This window comes from Polyodon spathula, chromosome 1 (genome assembly GCF_017654505.1).
Source record: "Polyodon spathula isolate WHYD16114869_AA chromosome 1, ASM1765450v1, whole genome shotgun sequence".
NCBI classification, from domain to species: Eukaryota; Metazoa; Chordata; class Actinopteri; order Acipenseriformes; family Polyodontidae; genus Polyodon; species Polyodon spathula.
In genome coordinates this window covers 34,190,131-34,210,839 of record NC_054534.1, presented here as the reverse complement: position 1 = coordinate 34,210,839, position 20,709 = coordinate 34,190,131, and the positions used below count along the sequence as shown (strand labels likewise).

At 36.5% G+C, this 20,709-nt stretch overlaps 2 protein-coding genes across 4 annotated transcripts in view; one reads left to right on the top strand and one right to left on the bottom strand.

The window, feature by feature from the left end:
• idua (alpha-L-iduronidase) overlaps positions 1–830 on the bottom strand; it is a 62,950-nt gene extending 62,120 nt beyond the window's left edge. Inside the window, exon 1 of one of the 2 annotated variants that reach the window (XM_041253800.1) lies at positions 294–830. In XM_041253800.1, coding sequence (XP_041109734.1) covers positions 294–448 — 155 coding nt within the window. In that variant the 5' untranslated portion in view covers positions 449–830. The remainder of the gene's footprint in view (positions 1–293) is intronic. The other variant, XM_041253811.1, reaches the window with a different exon arrangement.
• Positions 831–853: 23 nt separating this feature from the next.
• Positions 854–18,373, top strand: LOC121317653 (protein regulator of cytokinesis 1-like). 2 transcript variants are annotated; one of them, XM_041253823.1, is made up of 14 exons: positions 854–1,135; positions 2,920–3,052; positions 4,039–4,161; positions 4,661–4,894; positions 5,079–5,249; positions 5,391–5,540; positions 9,205–9,352; positions 9,637–9,773; positions 9,947–10,042; positions 10,623–10,769; positions 11,545–11,640; positions 11,990–12,106; positions 12,485–12,592; positions 17,097–18,373. In XM_041253823.1, exons 1-14 carry the CDS (start codon positions 1,119–1,121, stop codon positions 17,166–17,168), a joined length of 1,749 nt encoding a protein of 582 aa, XP_041109757.1. In that variant the 5' UTR covers positions 854–1,118; the 3' UTR covers positions 17,169–18,373. The 2 variants fall into 2 exon arrangements, with proteins under 2 accessions (XP_041109757.1, XP_041109763.1); XM_041253829.1 differs by having other exon boundaries at positions 12,485–12,580; positions 17,097–17,648.
• The last annotated feature ends 2,336 nt before the right edge of the window (positions 18,374–20,709 follow it).

The window sequence follows — 20,709 nt, the reverse complement described above, 5'->3', positions numbered from 1 at the left end:
TTGCACAACAGTTGAATGACTTTATTAACCTGTACAGTACTTTCCTGAAGCACATACCTATATTAATATTAGTTTAACTCTGAAAGTTTGCTAAAACTACATCTATAAAAACAGAGAATAGTTCCTCACTAAAGGCTACTTAAAAGTAACAGCATGCTATTACCGTGTAGGTATTCAAATATTGGTTCAATATATTTTAAGACGACTAGCACAGAATGCTTACACTTTTCCATATGAAGATGATGCATCAAAATATGGGATACGGAGTAATCAAAAAGGAGACTCACACATACCAAAACCCTGTACTTTTCCAGAAATGCTTCAGATCTCTTTGAGGTGTTTCTGCATCCACTGTGACAGTGTAGGAGGTAGCGGTAACGTGCTTCAATAAGTGCTGGTTCTGAAGCAGTAGCACTCCGAGTAAACAAACAATCCTTAAACAGACCATGCTTTTACCTTTAGTGTATTTAAATTTATATTAAAAATGAAATGGAAGTGAAATATTATCTTAGGCAGCTTGTTTTAACGATGTCATGATGACAATCTAATATATTAATATGATAATAATGCACATTTACTAATTTAATTGAATAAAAAGTGATGTGTCCATTTACGCCCGCAAATCACTTGAAAAGTCAGAAATACTTCCCGTAAAGTTTTACCACCACGTGACTGGGTGTTGTATCACGTGATAGGCCAACGTTGGAACGAATCAGGTTTAAAAAAAAAAAACAGAAAAGCGCCTTGAAAATGTTCAATTGGAAAGCAAATTCCTTATGCCTTCCATGATCCTGTTAATACGGCCTACGTGTATAACTGAAATAAACCAAATTTACTTACTGTTCCAATCATGGACGTCGAGTTCGCGTTGCCAATACTTGACGTTCCTCGCTGCTGAATGATGATTGGAGTACTACTACCCAATGGACGAACGCGTTTGCTTTATGTGACATTTTTGAATTTGTACTGCAAGAGGAGAAGCTGGGTGGAGGGTGAGTGGAAGTTGAATTGGAACGATAAAAATAAAAAAATAAATAAAAAAGGAGCAAGTAAGCAATCAAACAAACAAACAAACAAATATTAAGGGTTATACTGGATTTTTTTTTAAATTGGAGACGATGAAGAACAGGAAGAGGTAAGTCCAGTTTTATGTATATATTCTGGACGGTTTGATAACTATTTGCAGATAACAATATATATATACACACACACTCACACTCACACAAAATGGTAACACTGTGTAAACTAAAATTGGAAACAATTAGACACGATTTGTTTTTGCAACAACAAGCATTTAGCGTTCAGTACCGTTACTTTGTCATTCAATGTTTATATGTTCGGAGCTGTTACGAACATCAACGGAAATCCAGCCTATTGTTTAAGTTGCATACCTCAAGTGTTTTTTTTTTTTTTTTTTTTTTTTTTTTTAAGGAAAACATTTTGGAGTTCATGTTTAAATGTACTTGCTTTATGCATTGTATTCTGATTTAATTGTGTGTATTCTCACCTTTTATTTGTGTGTATCTGGGGTGCTTTTGGAAAATTCCACATTTCTTCTTCATTTGAGCAACTGTTCGGGTGAAACAGTGGGCATGCAGACATTACATTTGGATTAATGTTAATCTCAGAATTCATCACTTTGTAGAAGAGCAAAGTCTGGATAAACGTGTTGGATAATATGAAACGTTAAAATAATAGGCTGCATGTTAAGTGACACTTTGCTAACTATATGTAACAGAAGAGTTTTACCTAAGTGTGTGTGTGTGTGTGTGTATGTATGTATATATATATATATATATATATATATATATATATATATATATATATATATATATATATATATATATATATAATGTGTGTGTGTATATATATGTGTGTGTGTGTGTGTGTGTGTATATATATATATATATATATATATATATATATATATATATATATATATATATATAATGGGGATACTCTTTTTGACGTTTCACTTTTTGCAAAACAAAGGTTTATTGATATATTGTCCATCACTGAAGTGGTACAGTCGTCCAAATACGAAATAGGCCTATCTAAAACACAAATTCTTATGGTATGTTTACCCTTCTCAATACTTTTTCTAAAGGTCTACTTCTCATACTTGACTATTCATTGTATCTGAATTTCACAGAATAATGTTACTTTCATATATGCATACTCCTCCCTCCTATTCTTTTTGGCAGGTAAATTAATGTCATGCAATTTCTTAACAGGTAAGGTAGGCATATGTTGGAGCACAGTACTGTAAGCCCTGTTAGTCAAACAAAATAGCTTGACAAAAGATTGTTTTCTGGTGGGGAAATTATCAGTATTACTACAAAAAATACAGTTGTTTAGGGCTACAACAGGGATACTTCTCCTAAGTTGAGGAACAGAAGCTGGTGATATGATTGGTGCAAAAAAAATGTATGACAGCTATGACACTTTATAGAAATAATGATACCAAAAATAATCAAAAAATCTTTGCTTACTGGGATAGCTCCACATTTATTAACCTCATACTGTACCAAGGATATTCGGCACTCGGCATTCTCTAAAAACATGTTTTAAATTATTTGTTTTTCCTTTTTATGATATACAGTATTTATTGCAATGCAAGTAGAACTCTTAATTTGAATTATTTTTGCAAGTATTTAAAATGAAGTATTAAAATGTTTATAGCCCCCTAAAATCTGAAATGCATTAGTCAATTTATACAGTTAGTTTGTAAAGAAGTTGGCAGTGCTATGTCAACAATTAGAAATCTCGCTACAGTACCCCACTGGCTGCTCAAATATGTTTTTAAACAATGTACACTCCCACAATGTGGTAGCATAGTAATGTAGAGGAATATTCTGTATTTTCTTATCTGTAGCTGTCAACTAGACAACTGCTGAGGTTTTTATTTATTTTTTTCAGTGAGGTTTTAGCTTTCTCTCTTGTGTCTGGGATTAACAAGGCAATAGCACGACTGGTGGACATCTGGGATAACATAGGAATACAGGAAGAACAAAGGGTGGAGCGCATGGAGGCAGTCAAGAAACATATTGAGGTAAACATTCTTATCTCATTTTAATCTAGATTTTGTCTAAAAAAAAAAAAAAAGCATGGTGGATGTAGTTTGTTGAAATTTGTTTTCCCTTTGCAATCATTCTAGCTAACAGTACTGTAATTGAGCGCTGAAATGCTAAAATATTTTTGTATAGAGAAAAGCTACTTTGTTTAAGAACATAAGAAAGTTTACAAACGAGAGGAGGCCATTCGGCCCATCTTGCTCGTTTGGTTGTTAGTAGCTTATTGATCCCAGAATCTCATCAAGCAGCTTCTTGAAGGATCCCAGGGTGTCAGCTTCAACAACATTACTGGGGAGTTGATTCCAGACCCTCACAATTCTCTGTGTAAAAAAAAAAGTGCCGTCTATTTTCTGTTCTGAATGCCCCTTTGTCTAAACTCCATTTGTGACCCCTGGTCCTTGTTTCTTTTTTCAGGCTGAAAAAGTCCCTTGGGTCAACACTGTCATTACCTTTTAGAATTTTGAATGCTTGAATTAGGTCGCCACGTAGTCTTCTTTGTTCAAGACTGAACAGATTCAATTCTTTTAGCCTGTCTGCATATGACATGCCTTTTAAGCCCAGAATAATTCTGGTTGCTCTTCTTTGCACTCTTTCTAGAGCAGCAATATCTTTTTTTATAGCGAGGTGACCAGAACTGCAACTGCTAGTTTATGTAACTAGATCTTGGACGAAACACAAAGTGAAAGTTGTATCAGGCAACATATAATTTATTGCATATAATTGGATTGTAAATGTAGGTGGAAAGGCATTCATGTGAGATACACCAACAATGTTAAATATGTTCAGATTTTTAATTAAGGTTCACAAATTAATTAGGTGCAAAGCTGATTTTTTTTCTCTGATAAACAGTGAATTCTTTGTGTTCAGACCAATGACTGATTAACAGGCCAAATTACTTTACTGCAAAGGTAGTCACTGTAGCATTTATTTGTTTCTGAATTTAATATTGCTGTTTTGTTTTTAGCTTTTGATGAATGAAATGATTATAGAAGAAGAAAATTTAAAGCTAAGAATCTTAAAGAACATAAGTGCTTGTCGAGAGGAATTGGATATATTGTATCACGAGCTGTCCCTAGAACCTTATCAAGTAAGTGCTTTGCAGTTTGGCATTTTAAGCTTCCTATGATGGTGCAGTATAAATGGTGCTTGCATATCAATAACACGTTGATTTGGTTTTGTGGTTTGGGAGTTTTACATCACAAATTAATGTTTCCAAATATGCAACCCTTTGTGCCAAATGGTGTTATTGGTAGTGCTTGTTCAAGAGAAACAAGCAGAACTCTGTATTGGAAGTGTATGTGGTGTCTGAGAAGCCTGGTTGGTGAAACTGTCACCAATTGAGTTAATACTGTTGGGGGGGGGGGGGGGGGGGGGGGGGGGGGGGGGGGGGGGGGGGGGGGGGGGGGCGGGGGGGGGGGTGGGGGGGGGGGGGGACCTTGACTTGAATTGTCTGTCAGAAAAGTTTTGTTGCCAAACTACAACAATTTCTGCAAATACTTCAGTAAGTTTGAAAATAATTACAATTTGGCTTTCTTTTTTATTTTCCTATATTGACTGGTTTCAGTAACTGTGTTTATTTGCAATAGATTGATCTGAATCAGACTGTTCTGCAATTGGAAAAGGACCTACGAACAAAATTGGAGGATCTAGTGAAAGAGAAAACTGACCGTCTGAAAGAGTTGAAATCCCTTCAAGAGAAGGAGAAGTCCCTCTGCATTGATCTTTGTGCCACTCCCTATTACATTCCCACAGGCAGTATTCCATCCCACCAGCAACTCCAAGATCTTAAGGAACATATCAAATGTCTTTCACTGGAGCGGGTACTCTATGCTAAAGAATACAATTAAAGAATATATTTTTGTATTATTTGTTTGTCAGTTATACATCTCATATTCAATATAACAAACCTATAAAAAAAGAATCTTCCTCTTGCATAACTTTTTTTTTAATGCTTTTCCTGCTCACTGTCAGTTGTTTTACATTTCTGTTATTCTCCATCTCTAGGAAAGCCGTGTTGAAGTGTTTTCTGGACTTCGTCAAGAAATCAGTCGGTTAATGAACGAAATTGGTCACAATCCTGAAACGACTCTGGAGAAAGATGCAGTTTGTGATGATGCAGACACCTTCCTTCTCACAAGTGAAAACATCAAAGCTCTGAAACTAATTGTGTGCCAGGTAGGTAATAGAAACTGTAATTAAACAGGAATAAAACCACATATGCTTACAGGTGAATGTGTCTTTGTACATATAAAGAATAGTTATACTTTGCAGCATGGAATCAATTATTTACCCTTTTATATTGTTATTCCTTTACAGTTGGAGGTGAAAAAGGAAACCCTGATCTCAACACGAGATGATTTAGTAGAAAAGGTCTCTAATTTGTGGAATCGACTAGAGTTTTCACAAGAGGACAAAAGTCATTTTGAAAACTATATTAAGGGCTCGCTTTCTGATGAGGTTAGAAAGGTAAGATAGTATGTTTACTGTTGTGGGAGACCAAAAAAAGCAAAAAAACTTGTGCACTAACATGAGTGCAGCCTCTACTCCAAGAAGCCACTTGCACTCATTGAGTGAAGGCTGTTTCTATTTAAACACCTACATCTGATTTAGTGGAGTGTGCCAGCGGGTTATATTGGGCAACTGCAAAATCAAACTTAAATAATGCGTATAAGTTCTTGAAAAGCTGCATTGGACAGCCTGTAACTTACTCTGAATCTCTCCTGGTCATATCTGAAGTAAAAATTACTATAGTGTCATACATGTAGTGGGCATGGCTGAATTTTCATCCAGTATTTCTGAACTGTCCAGCACATGTAACCACTTGTCTGACCATGCTTCAATTTGAGTGGAGTTTAGGCTAAAGTAGTTGCCACATTAATTCAGAAGTAAAGTGACACTAGATCTCTGAATGGAATTGAGGGTTTGACTTTTATCAATCCTCTGACTCAAGGTTTGCATCAGTAAGCACACTTCGTTGGTTATTTTTTCTGTCAACTAATTTGATCAAGTCTTGGATCAAGTAGAAACTGGCTTGATAATGTCTCCTTGTTAGGAATTGAATTACATATTTGTTTTTTTATTCCTAGATTGCTTTTGACAGCAGTTAACATCTTAAGCCATCATAGACCGTGGTTCAAACAAAACTGTGGTATTCTACAGGGATTTGAAAACTACTGTCTTAATCATAATTTAAATCCATGTAAAGGTTGAGTTCCATAATATTTAAATTTGATATCTGTTCCACAGGCTACAAGTTTTATAATTCTGTTCCCCATACTGTTTATTTAATGGTAAATGTATATCCTGAAGTCATATCCTATACTACAGTGACACCTTGTGGTTTATACATGGAAGACAAAAGTAGTAAGTAGGGCTGCAATGAAGGGTACATTTTGTCCTTAGAAGGTTCAGAACATATTAGCGAAGGAAGGTTCGTACCTTCGGTTGTATTAATTTGCATAATTTAACAGTGATGTCAGCATAGATACTTGTTTATACAGTATTTGATTGAAAATCCTATTTTACAGGTAATCCATATAAATGGAATAAAACATTCACATGTAGTTTAAAAATGTTATCTAGCCCAGTAGTCATGTTTTTATAATTTAAATAAAAATACACGTCTATTTACACGTAATTGATGCTTCTTGAGAGTAAGCTTACGTTGCAGCACCACGAACTGCGGCAGGCTTCGGCAAAACAAGCTTAATTTAAGTCACCGTTCCAAGCAGGTTATCAGTCAGTCATATTTAACTACTAATAATAATATCAACATATTATTGTAAACTTTTTTTTTTTTTTGGTTGTGGGTGTTTTAACAAGAAAAAAATCCCATACTACAGAGGGGTTTTGAGACATTTCTTTCAGTGCAGATTACGCTATTGAACGCTTTGCTGTTGATGGCAAGTGAAGAAATTTGCCTCTGGTTAACACAAGTTGGAGAGGGGAAGGGTGGACGGTGCTCAGTTTTCGAAATTAAAATGATTAGTACTGCCGTATGTTTTGTGTGTTTCAAATGTATTCTACCACAGCACTTCTCGTACACAGTCTTGAACACTAGGTATTCGGTACGTATTTTACTGAAGCAGTACAACCGCTTTGTGTGAATCAGCTGCATTCTGCTAGTCCTGTTACCAACTGGCAAAAGAAAGCAGAAAATGCATTAAATAAAACAGGGAGTGCTGTACACTTACACAGCTTGGACGGCGCCAGTTTGCATCTGGGCTGTGCAAAGAAGCCAGACTTTTCTGGGGACTCCGAAGGTGCGTCACATTTGCCCTGATACTCCCCGGGTAAAAGGCAGAGACTCATTCTCCTCATCATGCACATTCTGAGTGGATAAAGCAGGGCTGATCTCTGTTCTCCGGGATCGGCTGCCTACCCACCTCTTCTCTGGATTGTTTGGCAGAAGAAATTATTCTGGCTTGAGGTTTGTGAGATCGGAGGATGCTTACACGCCCTCAGAATTTCTGTGCTGTGTGGGGACTCGTGAAGAGAAAAAACACAACTGGACATTCAAAATTCGGTGGGAAAAAATAAATAAAAATAATTGGTCGCTTCTAAATTAAAAAAAAAAAAAAAAAAAAAAGTTTAAAGACGATCGTGTGTTTTGTCAGAGAGCACCTAAACTTCACATGATTGAGTTATGCTCTGACATTGTTCGTGCTTGTTCAAACGGGAGCAGTTACAGTTATTGCAATAAAATCAAATTAGCAGGCTGTATAAAAAGTGCTTAAGAATATACACCCCACAAAACACTCACCTTTTTGTGTTCAGGAGATTATCTGTTACAGTACTTATTGCACTTCCAACTATGAGTCACTACTCTGAATCAAAGTATTTTACAACCCTGTTCATTTTGTATTGAATAGATTTAAGAAAGGTGGAAAAATTAAATGATAATCGAAAGCACAACAGTTTAGTCTGAAGCTGGTACAAATCTTCCTATATAAGCAGGTGTTGACAATCTAAGTCACAGTATGTTATGCACGTTCATCATAACTTGTGTGGTATGAAATAGTCAGTCGTGCATAAAATGTAGCCTAATCAAACCAATAAAACCTACAATTAAAAACAAAATAGTTATCAGCATTGTATCTGAAGTTGAATTTCACATAAAGAAGCACCTTATTTAATTAATGAAGAATTATCGCTTTTCAGTACCTGACAATATGAAGCAGGTAGGGAATGGGTAGCAAGGTTATAAAGATATATAAAGATAAAAACAAATGGCATAATTGAAAGAAATGAAAAAGCAGGCTTTCCATGAAGAATAGACAGAAGGGAGGACCACAATAAAACTGCCTGCCAGGGCACTAACACAATGCAAATCATATTTAAGACTACCACAGAATTACTCTGTCCTATAATCTACAAATCATTTTTGTAGGACGTTTCTCGTTGATTTAGGCCTTGCCTGGGCAGGTTTAACTTGGTCCATAAAACAAATATTAAAATGATCATTATTTTTTATATTTCTAGTTTAAAATGTTTTGCATTGTTAGTGCCCTGTCCGGGCAGTTTTGTATATGTCTGGCTTTCACTCACTCCCCAGATAAAAAAAAATTAAATAAATAAAAATTAACCAGCAGTATGTTGAACCGAGGCTTGTTTACTTTTTAATGAAAAAGGATAACCTGGATGGAATATTTTAATATACAGTAGTGCTTCCATTATTGCTTTATTTAGATTTTGCTGAACGTTATAGCATTAAGCTAAAGTATATTGATCATATCTTGTTTGCCATAAACAGTTTGAAATGTTAGGTTGTTTGTATGGTTTTCATTATGATCTTGATTTGGAAAATTTTACATGGAACTTTCTGTGCTTTGGTCCATATTTAGTGTACTGTATTTAGTTGGAGTCAGTTTAATTTCCTGTACGGTCAAATTATAAGTGTAGTATTTTGTTTATAATGACCTGATATGACAAACCAGTTTCTAGTCTGATAACGCCCTCTAGCTTACAGAAGTTGCAGGACAGGTTAACTAAACTGGATATTGCATTGACTTCAATTTTATCTTGGAAAATACTGCACAATACTTTCCATTTTTATAACTGGCCATGACTACACTGTAAGGTTGAATTGATACATTAAGCAGACCATCAATGTGTTTCTTTTCTCCTTTAGTTGCAAAATGAGCTGGACCGACTTGATGAACTCAAAAGGGCTAACATGCAAGAAGTCATTGAAAACATCAGGCACGAATTGATGGAGTACTGGGACAAGTGCACTTTCAGCACTGAACAGAGAGAATCCTTTACAGCCTTCTATTCAGGTAGAGATATATTACTTTTTTTAACTACTTGATTCTCAAATGTTTTTGTAGCATCAAAGACTGGAATATTGCATTTAATATGTTTTTACATTATGGACCCCCTCTCGCTCCCCCCACATAGAGTAATTTGCAGCAACTCATTGCTTATTTCTACACATGAAAACTGCAATTCTTGTAACATAAAATACTACATATGACTTTTTCACAGCATACTGTAACCCTGCCATTGTCTAGGTACCGCATATTGCATTTAATTTACCGTGCTTCCCCTCCTCATTATCTAGATAACTTCAAAGAGGAGTTGCTGATCAAGCATGAAGAGGAGCTTGCACGGCTGAAAAATTACTATGATCAGTGCAAGGTGTTGTTTGATGCTGTTAACAAATGGGAACAAAACTGGCATTTATTCCAGGATTTTGAGGTATGCTGTGGCACACTATACACTGGTTTTCTTTTAATAAATCACATTGGTATGTGTTTCAGTAAAGGCAGCAAGAGTTTCCACTTTTTTATACACTGTTATGGGTTTATTCTAATGAAGCCAGTTTGGTGTATTGCTAAAATACTTTACTTTTTGTTACTTTTTTCTTCTAGAAGAAAGCATCTGATCCGAACAGGTTTTCTAACAGGGGGGGTACTTTGTTGAGAGAGAGCAAAGAAAGGGCAAAAATACAGAAGATGTTACCCAAGGTAAAACTGCAGCTTTATGAAATGGTGTATTTTTAGAAATCCTGTTTTGATTGGTCATTTTTCGAGTTTTAACTTGCAGGGCTCTCAATGGCTCACCTAGCCAGAGCATAGTGACTCATGCAAGTGTAGTTCGAATCTCACTCGCACTTAGCTACACAGGGAGGAGAATAAACTAAACCAATGGAGACTTCCCAGGCTGGGGCTATGCCTCCAGTTGCTTGGTAACGTCTGTTGCTTGGGTTTGCCAAGTGAAAATAGGTGACTAGCTTCAGCACCCCTGATTGGTTACTCAGTCCTTGTTAAATTGATTGTACATGTGGATTAATATAGTGCTACCTATTTATAACACTATAGTCAGGCTATAGTTACAAGAGTGGTATTTGTGTTCCACTTAAAATGAAAATGCATTTGCTAGTGGAATGGCATTATTGGGTAAATGGGAGCCTTGACCACACTGCTTTGTAACTAGTTCTGCTGTATAAAGGGAAAGTACTATATGTGTGTAACCCAATGATTTCAGGAATTGCAAAGAAAGCAGTTTATTGTAACTCGTTTCCTTGTTTGTGTTTGTTTACTTTAGCTTGAGGAAGAAATAAAGGGTTACATTGAAGCATGGGAAGCTGAGCAGGGCACCGCTTTTTTTGTCAAGGGACAGAGATTTATGGATTATGTGGCCAACCAATGGGAGGAGCTCAAAACACTGAAGGAAAAAGAAAAGAGTCAACGTGTAAGTGAACAGGAAAACAAAACTGTTTAATCTGGCTCTTAAATTTTGTTCCATTCAAAAAACACTTCGGAAGTTGTGCATATGAGGACCATAAGAAATGTTTTGGTCCTCATTGAGATCAATATAATTACAAGAAAGAACAAAGTTTAAACATAGAACTACAGTGCAAGATTAGTAGGGGTTGAAAAACAACAACTAGCCAATGTTTCAATGCTTTCATTATTTATTTTTTTAATACCATATATAAACCAAATAAGTACTGTAGTTTGAATAAAATGCAAATGTTTTCATTATTGGATTTGTTTTGCACTTGGAAAATAATTTTTACAAGTAGTGCCTCAGGTTATGGAATGTTATGCCAGCTTGCTTCAGGAGTACTGTAAAGTCCATTTACACCAATGATCTCTAGTGTTTTTTAATTCTGGTGCTCATGCTGAAACCCTTTTCTGAACCCCTGAAAAGTGTACTACCAAGTGGTATAATAGCTTACTGCCTTACATACACAAGTAGCATAAGATGGATAATGGATTTAATAGATTGTCATGCTCCTTTACTTACTTTCTGGCTGTACATATACTTCTGCATAATGCAAGAAATTAGATTAGAACATGTAACTGTTGTAACCATAAAACTCACAGGACAGCACGTAGCTTAAGTGCATTATGTTTTACTGTATAGAGAATATATGCAACAATTGTATTTTGCAAAGTTAACTGAAGTTTAATAAAAATTTAAAAAAAACAAAAAACAAACATGTTTGGGGTTCATTTTCCAGTTAAAGAAAGGGGACAATTCTGCTTTGAGAACTCCACCTGTCAAAAGACCACATGGGGGAACTACTATAATGAATACGCCAAGCAAGACTAGAAAGGTAAGCGGTACAAATTTTGTCTGATTTGTGCACAGCATAATATAAGCATTTCCTATTGTATTTATAAGAAGTCTAACTGCAGTACACCAGGAAACCATATTAATTCATGGTTTTTTTGAAGTTTGTGTTTTTATATAACTGAGGGTGTTCCAAAAAGATTTAAAAAAGTTATCGAAACCATTGCTACGTTATACAAGAAGATTTTGCAATAACCTGAAACTTCAAAATGGAATAAAAAAAGGTTATAGCATTTACTGTAATATGAACTGGATTCTACCGTGTGTAATGCTGTTTGCGTTAAACAAGCTGTCGTATTGTTTAGTAACCCCCTCATTTCTCACCCCTGCAGCTCGCTTGCACCCCAAATGCATCTGTTATGCGAACAACAGTTAGCAGCACAAGCAGCAACAGCACAGGCAGCACATTTCACAGTGTAACAGGGAAGCCTCCTCTCTCTGTGCAGAAGGTGTGGTAAATCAATGTATCGATCTTCATAGCTAATTTTGGTATGACGTAGATTATTACAGTATAATTACATTAAATATAATTGACCCTGTACCTAAAATACATTAATGTTAAATATCTAACTCCTGTATAAAGCACTCATTTGGAAGATGTGTAGAAACACTAAATTAGCGAATTAATTGACAACTGCATATTTTCTATTATGTATTGTGAATTTATATTAGGTGTGTTTGAAATGTGGGCTGCTTCATTTTCTATTTTTTTTAAAATTAATACAATTTTTGAAACTTAGCTAAATTGTGCAGGTAGATCACCTCAAGCAGATTAATTTTTTTTTTTTGTATATAAATATGTAAATCTTTGTCTTGTTCTTGTTTAGACCCCACATCGGAGCAGACTTCCAGATATTTCACACCTAACCCCTTTACAAGAGTTCAAAAGTGACAAGCCTGCTGCCAGCTATACGCAGTTTGCAGTAAGTTTGAATGTATGCATCTCCTGAAACCTCACTTAAGTTTTAATATTACAGCTGTCTAATGTATATTCTGAATTAAGACTAATTGATCAGTAAAAAAGCAAAAAATAATTCATGATACTGGCTTGTGAGATCAATGGTTGCCCCTAACCTTTGCCATTGTACATTCCTCTTGATGTTCCAGGTTTGTGAGCCAGGCTAGATCATATCCCATGGTATTATCCTTATGTTCAATAAATTCTTTATTATCTAAGCCACTACATGCAAGCGAGGAGACATATCTAGGGCTACCAATTTTTGGTTTTAACCGATAACCTGATATACAAAAAAAAAATGAAATCAGTGTATAGCCAATAAACGCCGGAAAACACTGGAAATGGTTACTCAACTCGCACTGACTTCATCCCTATCCCATTTAAAAAAAAAAAAACTTTCCCAGTGCAGCTGGGCAGTGTCCCTCCACCCTGACTTGTAGCTATCATTGATTATTTCTGAGTACGTTAAACCCACCCCAACTACTGAGTAGCGGCAAATTCCTACATTTCTATTGGAGACTCTCCTTGTGAAAACGAGATTACAATTAGGAATGGCGTTCGTGGAATTTAAAGCTGTATTAGTTAAATATGGAGGATTTAAAACAGAATTGCAAATTGTGGCGAAATACCTACACACAAAATCCCTAGAAGAATGTGCCCATACGTATTTTGTTGTGGAAGACCAGAAAAGAAAGGAGGTACAGCTTAACTGCAAGTGCTGTCGAGTTACTATACATATTTTGATATAAAAAAAAAAAAAAACGCCCAAGCATTTTGGAAAGTAAACACAAAGTATATAAAAACCAAAAGCTAAAAAATGAAATTAATACAAATCGAAAAAAAAGAAGCTCTGAAGTAAACATATCCTATGCCCCGGGGGATAGTGCAGGCACTCGTGTCACATTTAACATTGATCTTGTGGAAGCGGTGCTCCACAGAAGTGCATGGCTTTTTTTTTTTTTTTTTTTCTCTTGCAACAGGATTTCATTACATCTGTCAACCCTATATCCTTTCTTGGTGTCTCAAGGATGCAACTTTTAAATACGTTTTCAATATCCTCCCAAAATACAATGCAAAAGTAAATTATTTAACTTCAATTCTTAATTGAAGGTGGTTTAATTATGCCTATGAAACGTGTTTATTTAAACTGTTTATTTTGTAAAAGATCTAAGATGCCTGTAATTTCTGATGCATATTGTGAAACGATTATCCAGTTAAAGCACTGCCGCAGGGAGCGCAGGATGAGTTGCATAGCTTGAATGGCACTAGTTCGTGTCCAGGCTGTGCAACAAGTCCAAACTTTGCTGAAAACCCGAGGGGGGTCTCACATTGGCTCTGATGCTTCCAGGGTGGTAGATGGGAAACCGGCAGGGACTTACTCTCTTCATCGCACAACAGCGAACCCTACTGGCCAGACACCAAGTATATTCAGTGTGGATAAGAAGCAGGGCTGATCGGTAGCCCGTCCACTTCTGCTCTGCATTACACGGCATAAAAGCGATTGTGGCTTTAGGCTGGCGAGATCGAAGGACACTCATATGCCCTGAGAACGTATGTGCTGTGTGGACTCGTTGCGATGAGGTAAAAACATAATTGGACATTTCAAATTGGGGCTGGAGGTAAACTAAAAATAATTCACTAAATTTAAAGATTTGCAAAAAAATTGTAAGATGTCCAATATCTTTTTTCTCGTGTGCTTCAATATTGGTTTTTTTGCACATTTCAGAAAAGAAATTCACTGCATTAGTTTACTGGCTTGCTTCTAATAGGGTTCCCACGCATCTTGGAAAACTTCAAACTTAATTTCCAGGCCTGGAAAAGTCAAGGAAAATGGAGGGGGGAAAAAAGTCCTGGAAAAGATGGAAAATGATGACGCAATTTCTATTAGCAGAATGAATAAAGTATACTCCTGCTACGGGGATGTGTACAAGGCTGGTCAAAGCTGTTTGTCTAGTGCTATGTCAGTTATCGCAATTCTGTGTTGCTGGATAATTGGTGGATGGCCAATTGCTAGTACAGTACTGCTGTGAGTGACATTACTGTTTTATTTTTTTTGTCTAACAATATAATTGCATTTAATTAAAATAGCAGATTAACTGTGCACTTTTTCTACCATTGTATTAACTACTGAATGTTTTATTTAACCGTAATGACATTAAGTTATTATGAAGTCTAAAAGGCTTTTTTTTTTAAATTGGTCATGATACTTTTGCAGCGACAGGACCATTAATAATAATAAATTATAAATTGAACTAAGTTAGATACGTCTTACAATGTGGTAAATGAGTATCTTTGAAAATAGTTTAAATAGCATGGTAGTCAAACTTTAGTACAATTATCCAAACTAATTGGGACCGATACTAGTTTGCATAATCGATTTGTATGGATAATTAACAGGTATTAATAATAAATTACTGTACGTTTAATAATGTATACAATAGTTAAGACACAAGTACCTACTGATGTATAGTAATAACCTATTCTATCACATTTAGCATACAAAATTACAAAGCTTTACAAATCTTTAAACATCGACCGTTAAGGTAATGAAATACTGTTATTAAATGTACCACATACCAAATTTTGAATCGCAACTTTTTTTTTTTTTTTTTTTTTTAACAAAACCGAATAGGGAACACTGAAGAGAACTATTTACAATTTTACATGCTCAAGCCATGTCCCATTACTTTCTGTGCAACTCTGTAAAGCAGTTCGTCTTGCACAAGACACAATGGATAAAACTGTCACTCTGTGTGTCTCTCTCTGGTCTGTAGCTTTTCTCTCTCTCTCTCTCTCTGAACTATGTATGTGGTTATTGCTGGAAAGCTGAGATTAAGATTTCTGCCGATACCGCCCCTTTCTGTCTAGCTGCTAAAATGGCAGAGCAGTAGACTCAAAATGAACCTTAAGTATGTAAACTCTTACATGATGAGTGGCTTACCTTCAGGCAATCGTAGCTCTGGCTAGCTTAGAAACACTGAATAAGTCCTTGGAAAGTGCCGGGTCTGTACTTTCAAACAAGCTCTGAACCACGTAGGTGGCTTTTACATTGCCTGAGTAATATGTAAGCCAAATTTGGTGATCGCGCACCGAAATGAATGGGGCTGTTTGCTTTTGTTTATCCCCCCTATTTCAAAGAAAGGCTATTAGAAAAAGTCAAAGTTAAATTACTATGTTTAATTTGTTGAAATTAAACCAGACTGAACAGGTGGACTTGGTTATGAATTACTGGAATGAAGAGGATGGAAAAGTAGCAGTGCATATTTGGGTTCTGAATTCCTTGGCCACAGAAGAGCAGAATAACTTCTTGAGAAATTCAAACATAGTTTGACATCACTAGATCCATAGAAATTGTTGCAGATCTCTGTGAATGTCCCCAGAGTAAACTGGAAGTTCCTAAGATCTTGAGGAATGTAGGAAGGAGGACCCAGTAGTACCAGATCTTATTACCTTGGGAAGCTGTGGCCTCTATTATACACAGTAGTCTGCAATGTGGTGCAAATGAAACAGGATGGAAGCTGGGAGAGCTACTTAGGTGACTGCATTAAAATAACTGGAAGCGCACACTTTCCACTGAAGTTTTGTCCTCACAGATGAGTGGAAGATTTAAAAGTAGCAGAGCGTGCACTTGAACTATGGCTGAATATGATTCGGTTCATTGACAGCTACAAGAAGCTACCCATCCACAAAGTGCCAAGTTCAACATCATATTCTTTGGTGAAGCTTGCAATAGTTGACCCTGTTTGTGAAACAAAATTACTATTCTTTACTTCAGTTGCAAGACAACTCAGACCAATGCACCTATGGTGTCCTTTCTTGCAGAGGAATGTCAGGCCATCCTTTCTACTTTGCTGTCTTGCTTCATAAAGAAAGATGCCTTTGGAAAGGTAAACACAGTTTTCAAGCTCCTCGAGATAGACCCACTGTATAAGATGCTGCATGTGACACACAAACATTTGAATTTCGGCTTCGCTACAAAGCGAGCACTGGAACAAGCACGTGAAAAACTGGCTGATGGACTGGAATGGATTTCAAGATGGAATGCATCACCTTTCTTGCTTTGACTACAAAAAAGCTTCTCGTAAGGACTCCACTGCTGTACCCCATGGTAAGGCACTTTGCTGCCCTTAGTTCTTGATTCAAAGCAGGGTGCCACAGCAAAGTCTGAAAGACTGTTGCAGATTATCCTAAATGCTAAATGGCATACTGCTGCACAATTTGGGCTTTTTATTTCTTTTTTTCAGTATACTTCCAAGTGTGTGTAAACAGTAAAGGAAAATACAAATCCTAATTGCTACTATTTTAGTACTCGTCAATAAAAAATAAATAAATAAAAAAAATAAAACCTGTCCTTTTAGGATTTTGCTTTTTTTTTCTAAAGAAAAAATGTAAATAATATCCAAGTTTGTCAGTGTTATGGAGATCTGCAACCTATGGCTTTTCAACAGGCTAAAATGTATATGTTTTTAAATCTTTTGCAGAAAGAACTTGAAAAGAAGTCGAATAACATAGAAGCCATACTGAATTCTACAGCAAAGGATATCCTCCACTAACTTCCCGTTCTCTTTCAGTAAACTTGCATGAATTGAACTGTTCCTTTCTCTGCCTAGTGGAAAGCATTTGAAAGTGTGTTTTCCTGTAGTCCATAATCTGTCCAAAGAATTGTGTTAAACATGACTCAATGTTGTATAATTAGGAATCTTGCTACACTGTAAGACCTTCCACCACTGCTATTGTAGATTTGGGGTTTGGTAGTACTTTTAGATTTTTACAGGACATTAGAAGGCAATAAGGGAAAATATTGAGGAAAAACTTATGAATTGGGGAATTTTAAGAAATATGCATGGAATCATATTTTCCAATTTATTTCTGTTTTGTACATTTTATTTTATCTGGAGAAGCTTGCTTTTGCATTTATAAATGTCTGTGCTTACTATGTGTGAAAAGTTCTGATACATTGAGCATTTTAGATGCTGTTGTGTGTTTTTTTTTTTTTTTTTTTTTTTAATTTTTTACGACATTCCTAAATTGTTTCTGTGAACTTTGTTATATTGCCTGTATTCTCTATTAAACCATTCTAAATTTACATATGACTATACAGCTGAAATATCTATTTTTTAATGCATGCACTGTGAAACTAGTAGCTACAAACCAGATTAAGGGTATGGGTATACTGCTTAGCATTAATTGCAAACTTACGTTTGTTGGTAGAAAAATATTTTTCATTTGATTGGAACAATATATTTACTTTCATCCTGACTGTGAATCATATGATCTGGACTGCGACTTTCAATAAGCTTCATGGTCAAGTTTAATTTATTCTCTTCAAATGTAACAGCAGTGCAGTGCACCCAAAACAGATAATAAAGTACTAAACAAGGGGGAATGATAAATATGAAGTAGTATAATAAAAATAAAAAGTATTACTGGTTGTAAAGCGCAATATATGAAGATATTGACTTTCTGAAAAGGTTAAGACGATTGTTTACCAAATTAAGATTATATTAAAGAAAGAAATATGCCGTTATGCTAATAAATGTCCCCACAAAAGGATGTTAATGGTGTATATGTTTTTGTAAGTAAACAGATATGCAGAAAGTGTTAAAGTATTTACAGATGTGAGGACATACTGCAGAATTCAGTTGTATAGATATTGAATATACAGTGGCTTTCAAAAGTATTCACCCTCCTTGGACTTTTCCACATTTCATTGTTACAATATGGAGTCAAAATGGATTTCATTCAGAGTTTCTGCTACTGATCAACACAAAGTCCATAATGTCAAAGTGAAAAATAAAATCTACAGATTGTTCTAAATTAATTACAAATACAAAACAAAACAATCGATTGCGTAAGTATTTACCCCCTTGAGTCAATATTTGGTAGAGGCACCTTTGGCACCAATTACAGCCATGAGACTATTTGGATAAGTCTACCAGCTTTATACATCTGGACACACACTTTGCAAAATTGCTCAAGCTCCGTCAAGTTGAATGGGGACCTTTGGTGAACAGCAATTTTCAACTCTTTCCACATATTCTCAATTGGATTGAGGTCCAGGCTTTGACTGGGCCACTCCAGGACATTGACCTTTTTGTTTTTAAGCCACTCTAGTGTGGCTTTGGCTGTATGTTTGGGGCCATTGTCCTGCTGGAAGATGAATCTTCTCCCAAGTCCCAGGTCTCTTGCAGACTCCAGCAGGTTTTCCACCAGGATTTCTCTGTACTTTGCTGCATCCATTTTGCCTTCTATCTTCACAAACTTTCCAGGCCCTGACGCAGAGAAGCATCCCCATAGCATGATGCTGCCACCACCATGCTTCATGGTAGGGATGGTGTTCTCGGGATGATGTGCGGTGTTAGGCTTGTGCCAAACATAGCGCTTAGCGTTGAGGCCAAAAAGCTCTATTTTGGTCTCATCAGACCATAGAATCATCTTCCACTTGGTCTCAGAGTCTCCCCCATGTATTCTGGCGAACTAGCAGACATTTGATGTGAGTTTTTCAACAATGGCTTTTTTTTTGCCACTCTCCCATAAAGATCAGTTTTGTGAAGCACCCGGGCTATTGTTGCCGTATGCACAGTGTCTCCCAGCTCAGCCGTGGAAGACTGTAACTCCTTTAGAGTTGCCATAGGCCTCTTGGTGGCCTCCCTGACTAGTGCCTTTCTTGCCCAGATACTCAGTTTTGGAGGAGAGCCTGTTCTAGACAGATTCACAGTTGTGCCATATTCTCTCCATTTCTTAATAATAGACTGTACTGTGCTCCGGGGTATATTCAATGCCTTGGAAATGGTCTTATATCCTACCCCTGATTGATGCTTTTGAAGAACCTTATTCCAGATTTGCTTTGGATGTTCCTTCGTCCTTATGATGCAGTTATTGTTAGGAAATGTACTAACCAACTGTGGGACCTCCCAGAGAAAGGTGTATTTAACCTGAAATCATGTCAAACACCTTAATTGCACACAGGTGGACGCCATTCAACTAATTCTAAAGACAATTGGTTGCACCAGAGCTTATTTAGGTGTGTCATAGCAAAGGGGGTGAATACTTATGCCATCAATTATTTTCTATTTTATATTTGTAATTAATTTAGAACAATTTGTAGCTTTTATTTTTTGCACTTTGACATTATGGACTTTTTTGTGTTGCTCAGTGGCAAAAAGAGAACAAATGTTATTACCATAACCCTGGTTCCCTGAAAGGAATGACAACTGAACGGGAAGAGCCCTTTCTTACCATCAATCACTGAGCAGATATAAAAAAAAAGCTGCCCTATTGGGACTCTGCTGTGAGGAAGAAGTCCCTCCCACCTCCTGTTGAAGAGGGTCGTCCTCACAATTGGAAGTCAGCTGGGGACATGACCTCGAAGGGTAGTGGTTGTCATTCCTTTCAGGGAACCAGGGTTATGGTAATAACCTAACGTTCCCTTTTAAGTTGAATGACAATCATTACCGAATGGGAAGCTGTACCAAAGCTGTCGTGGCTCCAGATTACCGACAGTACAGGCGATCCTCGATTTACGATGCACAACACTTACGACTCTTTTGTACTATTACCCTACTTTGACTTTACGACATTGATACGGCATATACGACAACGTGCGCATACTCATTGTCCGAACTGCAGTATCTGCTGTGGTCGCCCTGACTTAGTCTAGCAGGTTTTTTTATTTTTTTTATTTGCCGTTAACAAAACCTAAGCTGGGAACTCTGTCACATGATGAGGAGCTTAACATCAGTCGATCGTAGTTCCAGCTATATGAGTTCCACATACACACACTGAATACGTCATTGGAAAGCCCCTAGTCATTTTTGTAAAACTATATTATCTGCCTGAAGAGTCAGAAACGTAACTCCAATTTATAACATTGTTCCTATGGGAAAATATGCTTCGACTTACAACGTGACTTTCAGGAACCAATTGTGTCATAAGTGCGAGGACTGCCTGTACAGCCTTGCGGCAATAGCCTCAGAGCCCATATGACGTCTTAGGGCGTGCCATCTGCAACACCCTAAAGCCCAGAGAGGGCCTCACAAGGTTTGCAATATTAAGGCGGTCGTGTAAATGTCTGACTACCTGTCCATGTAGCAG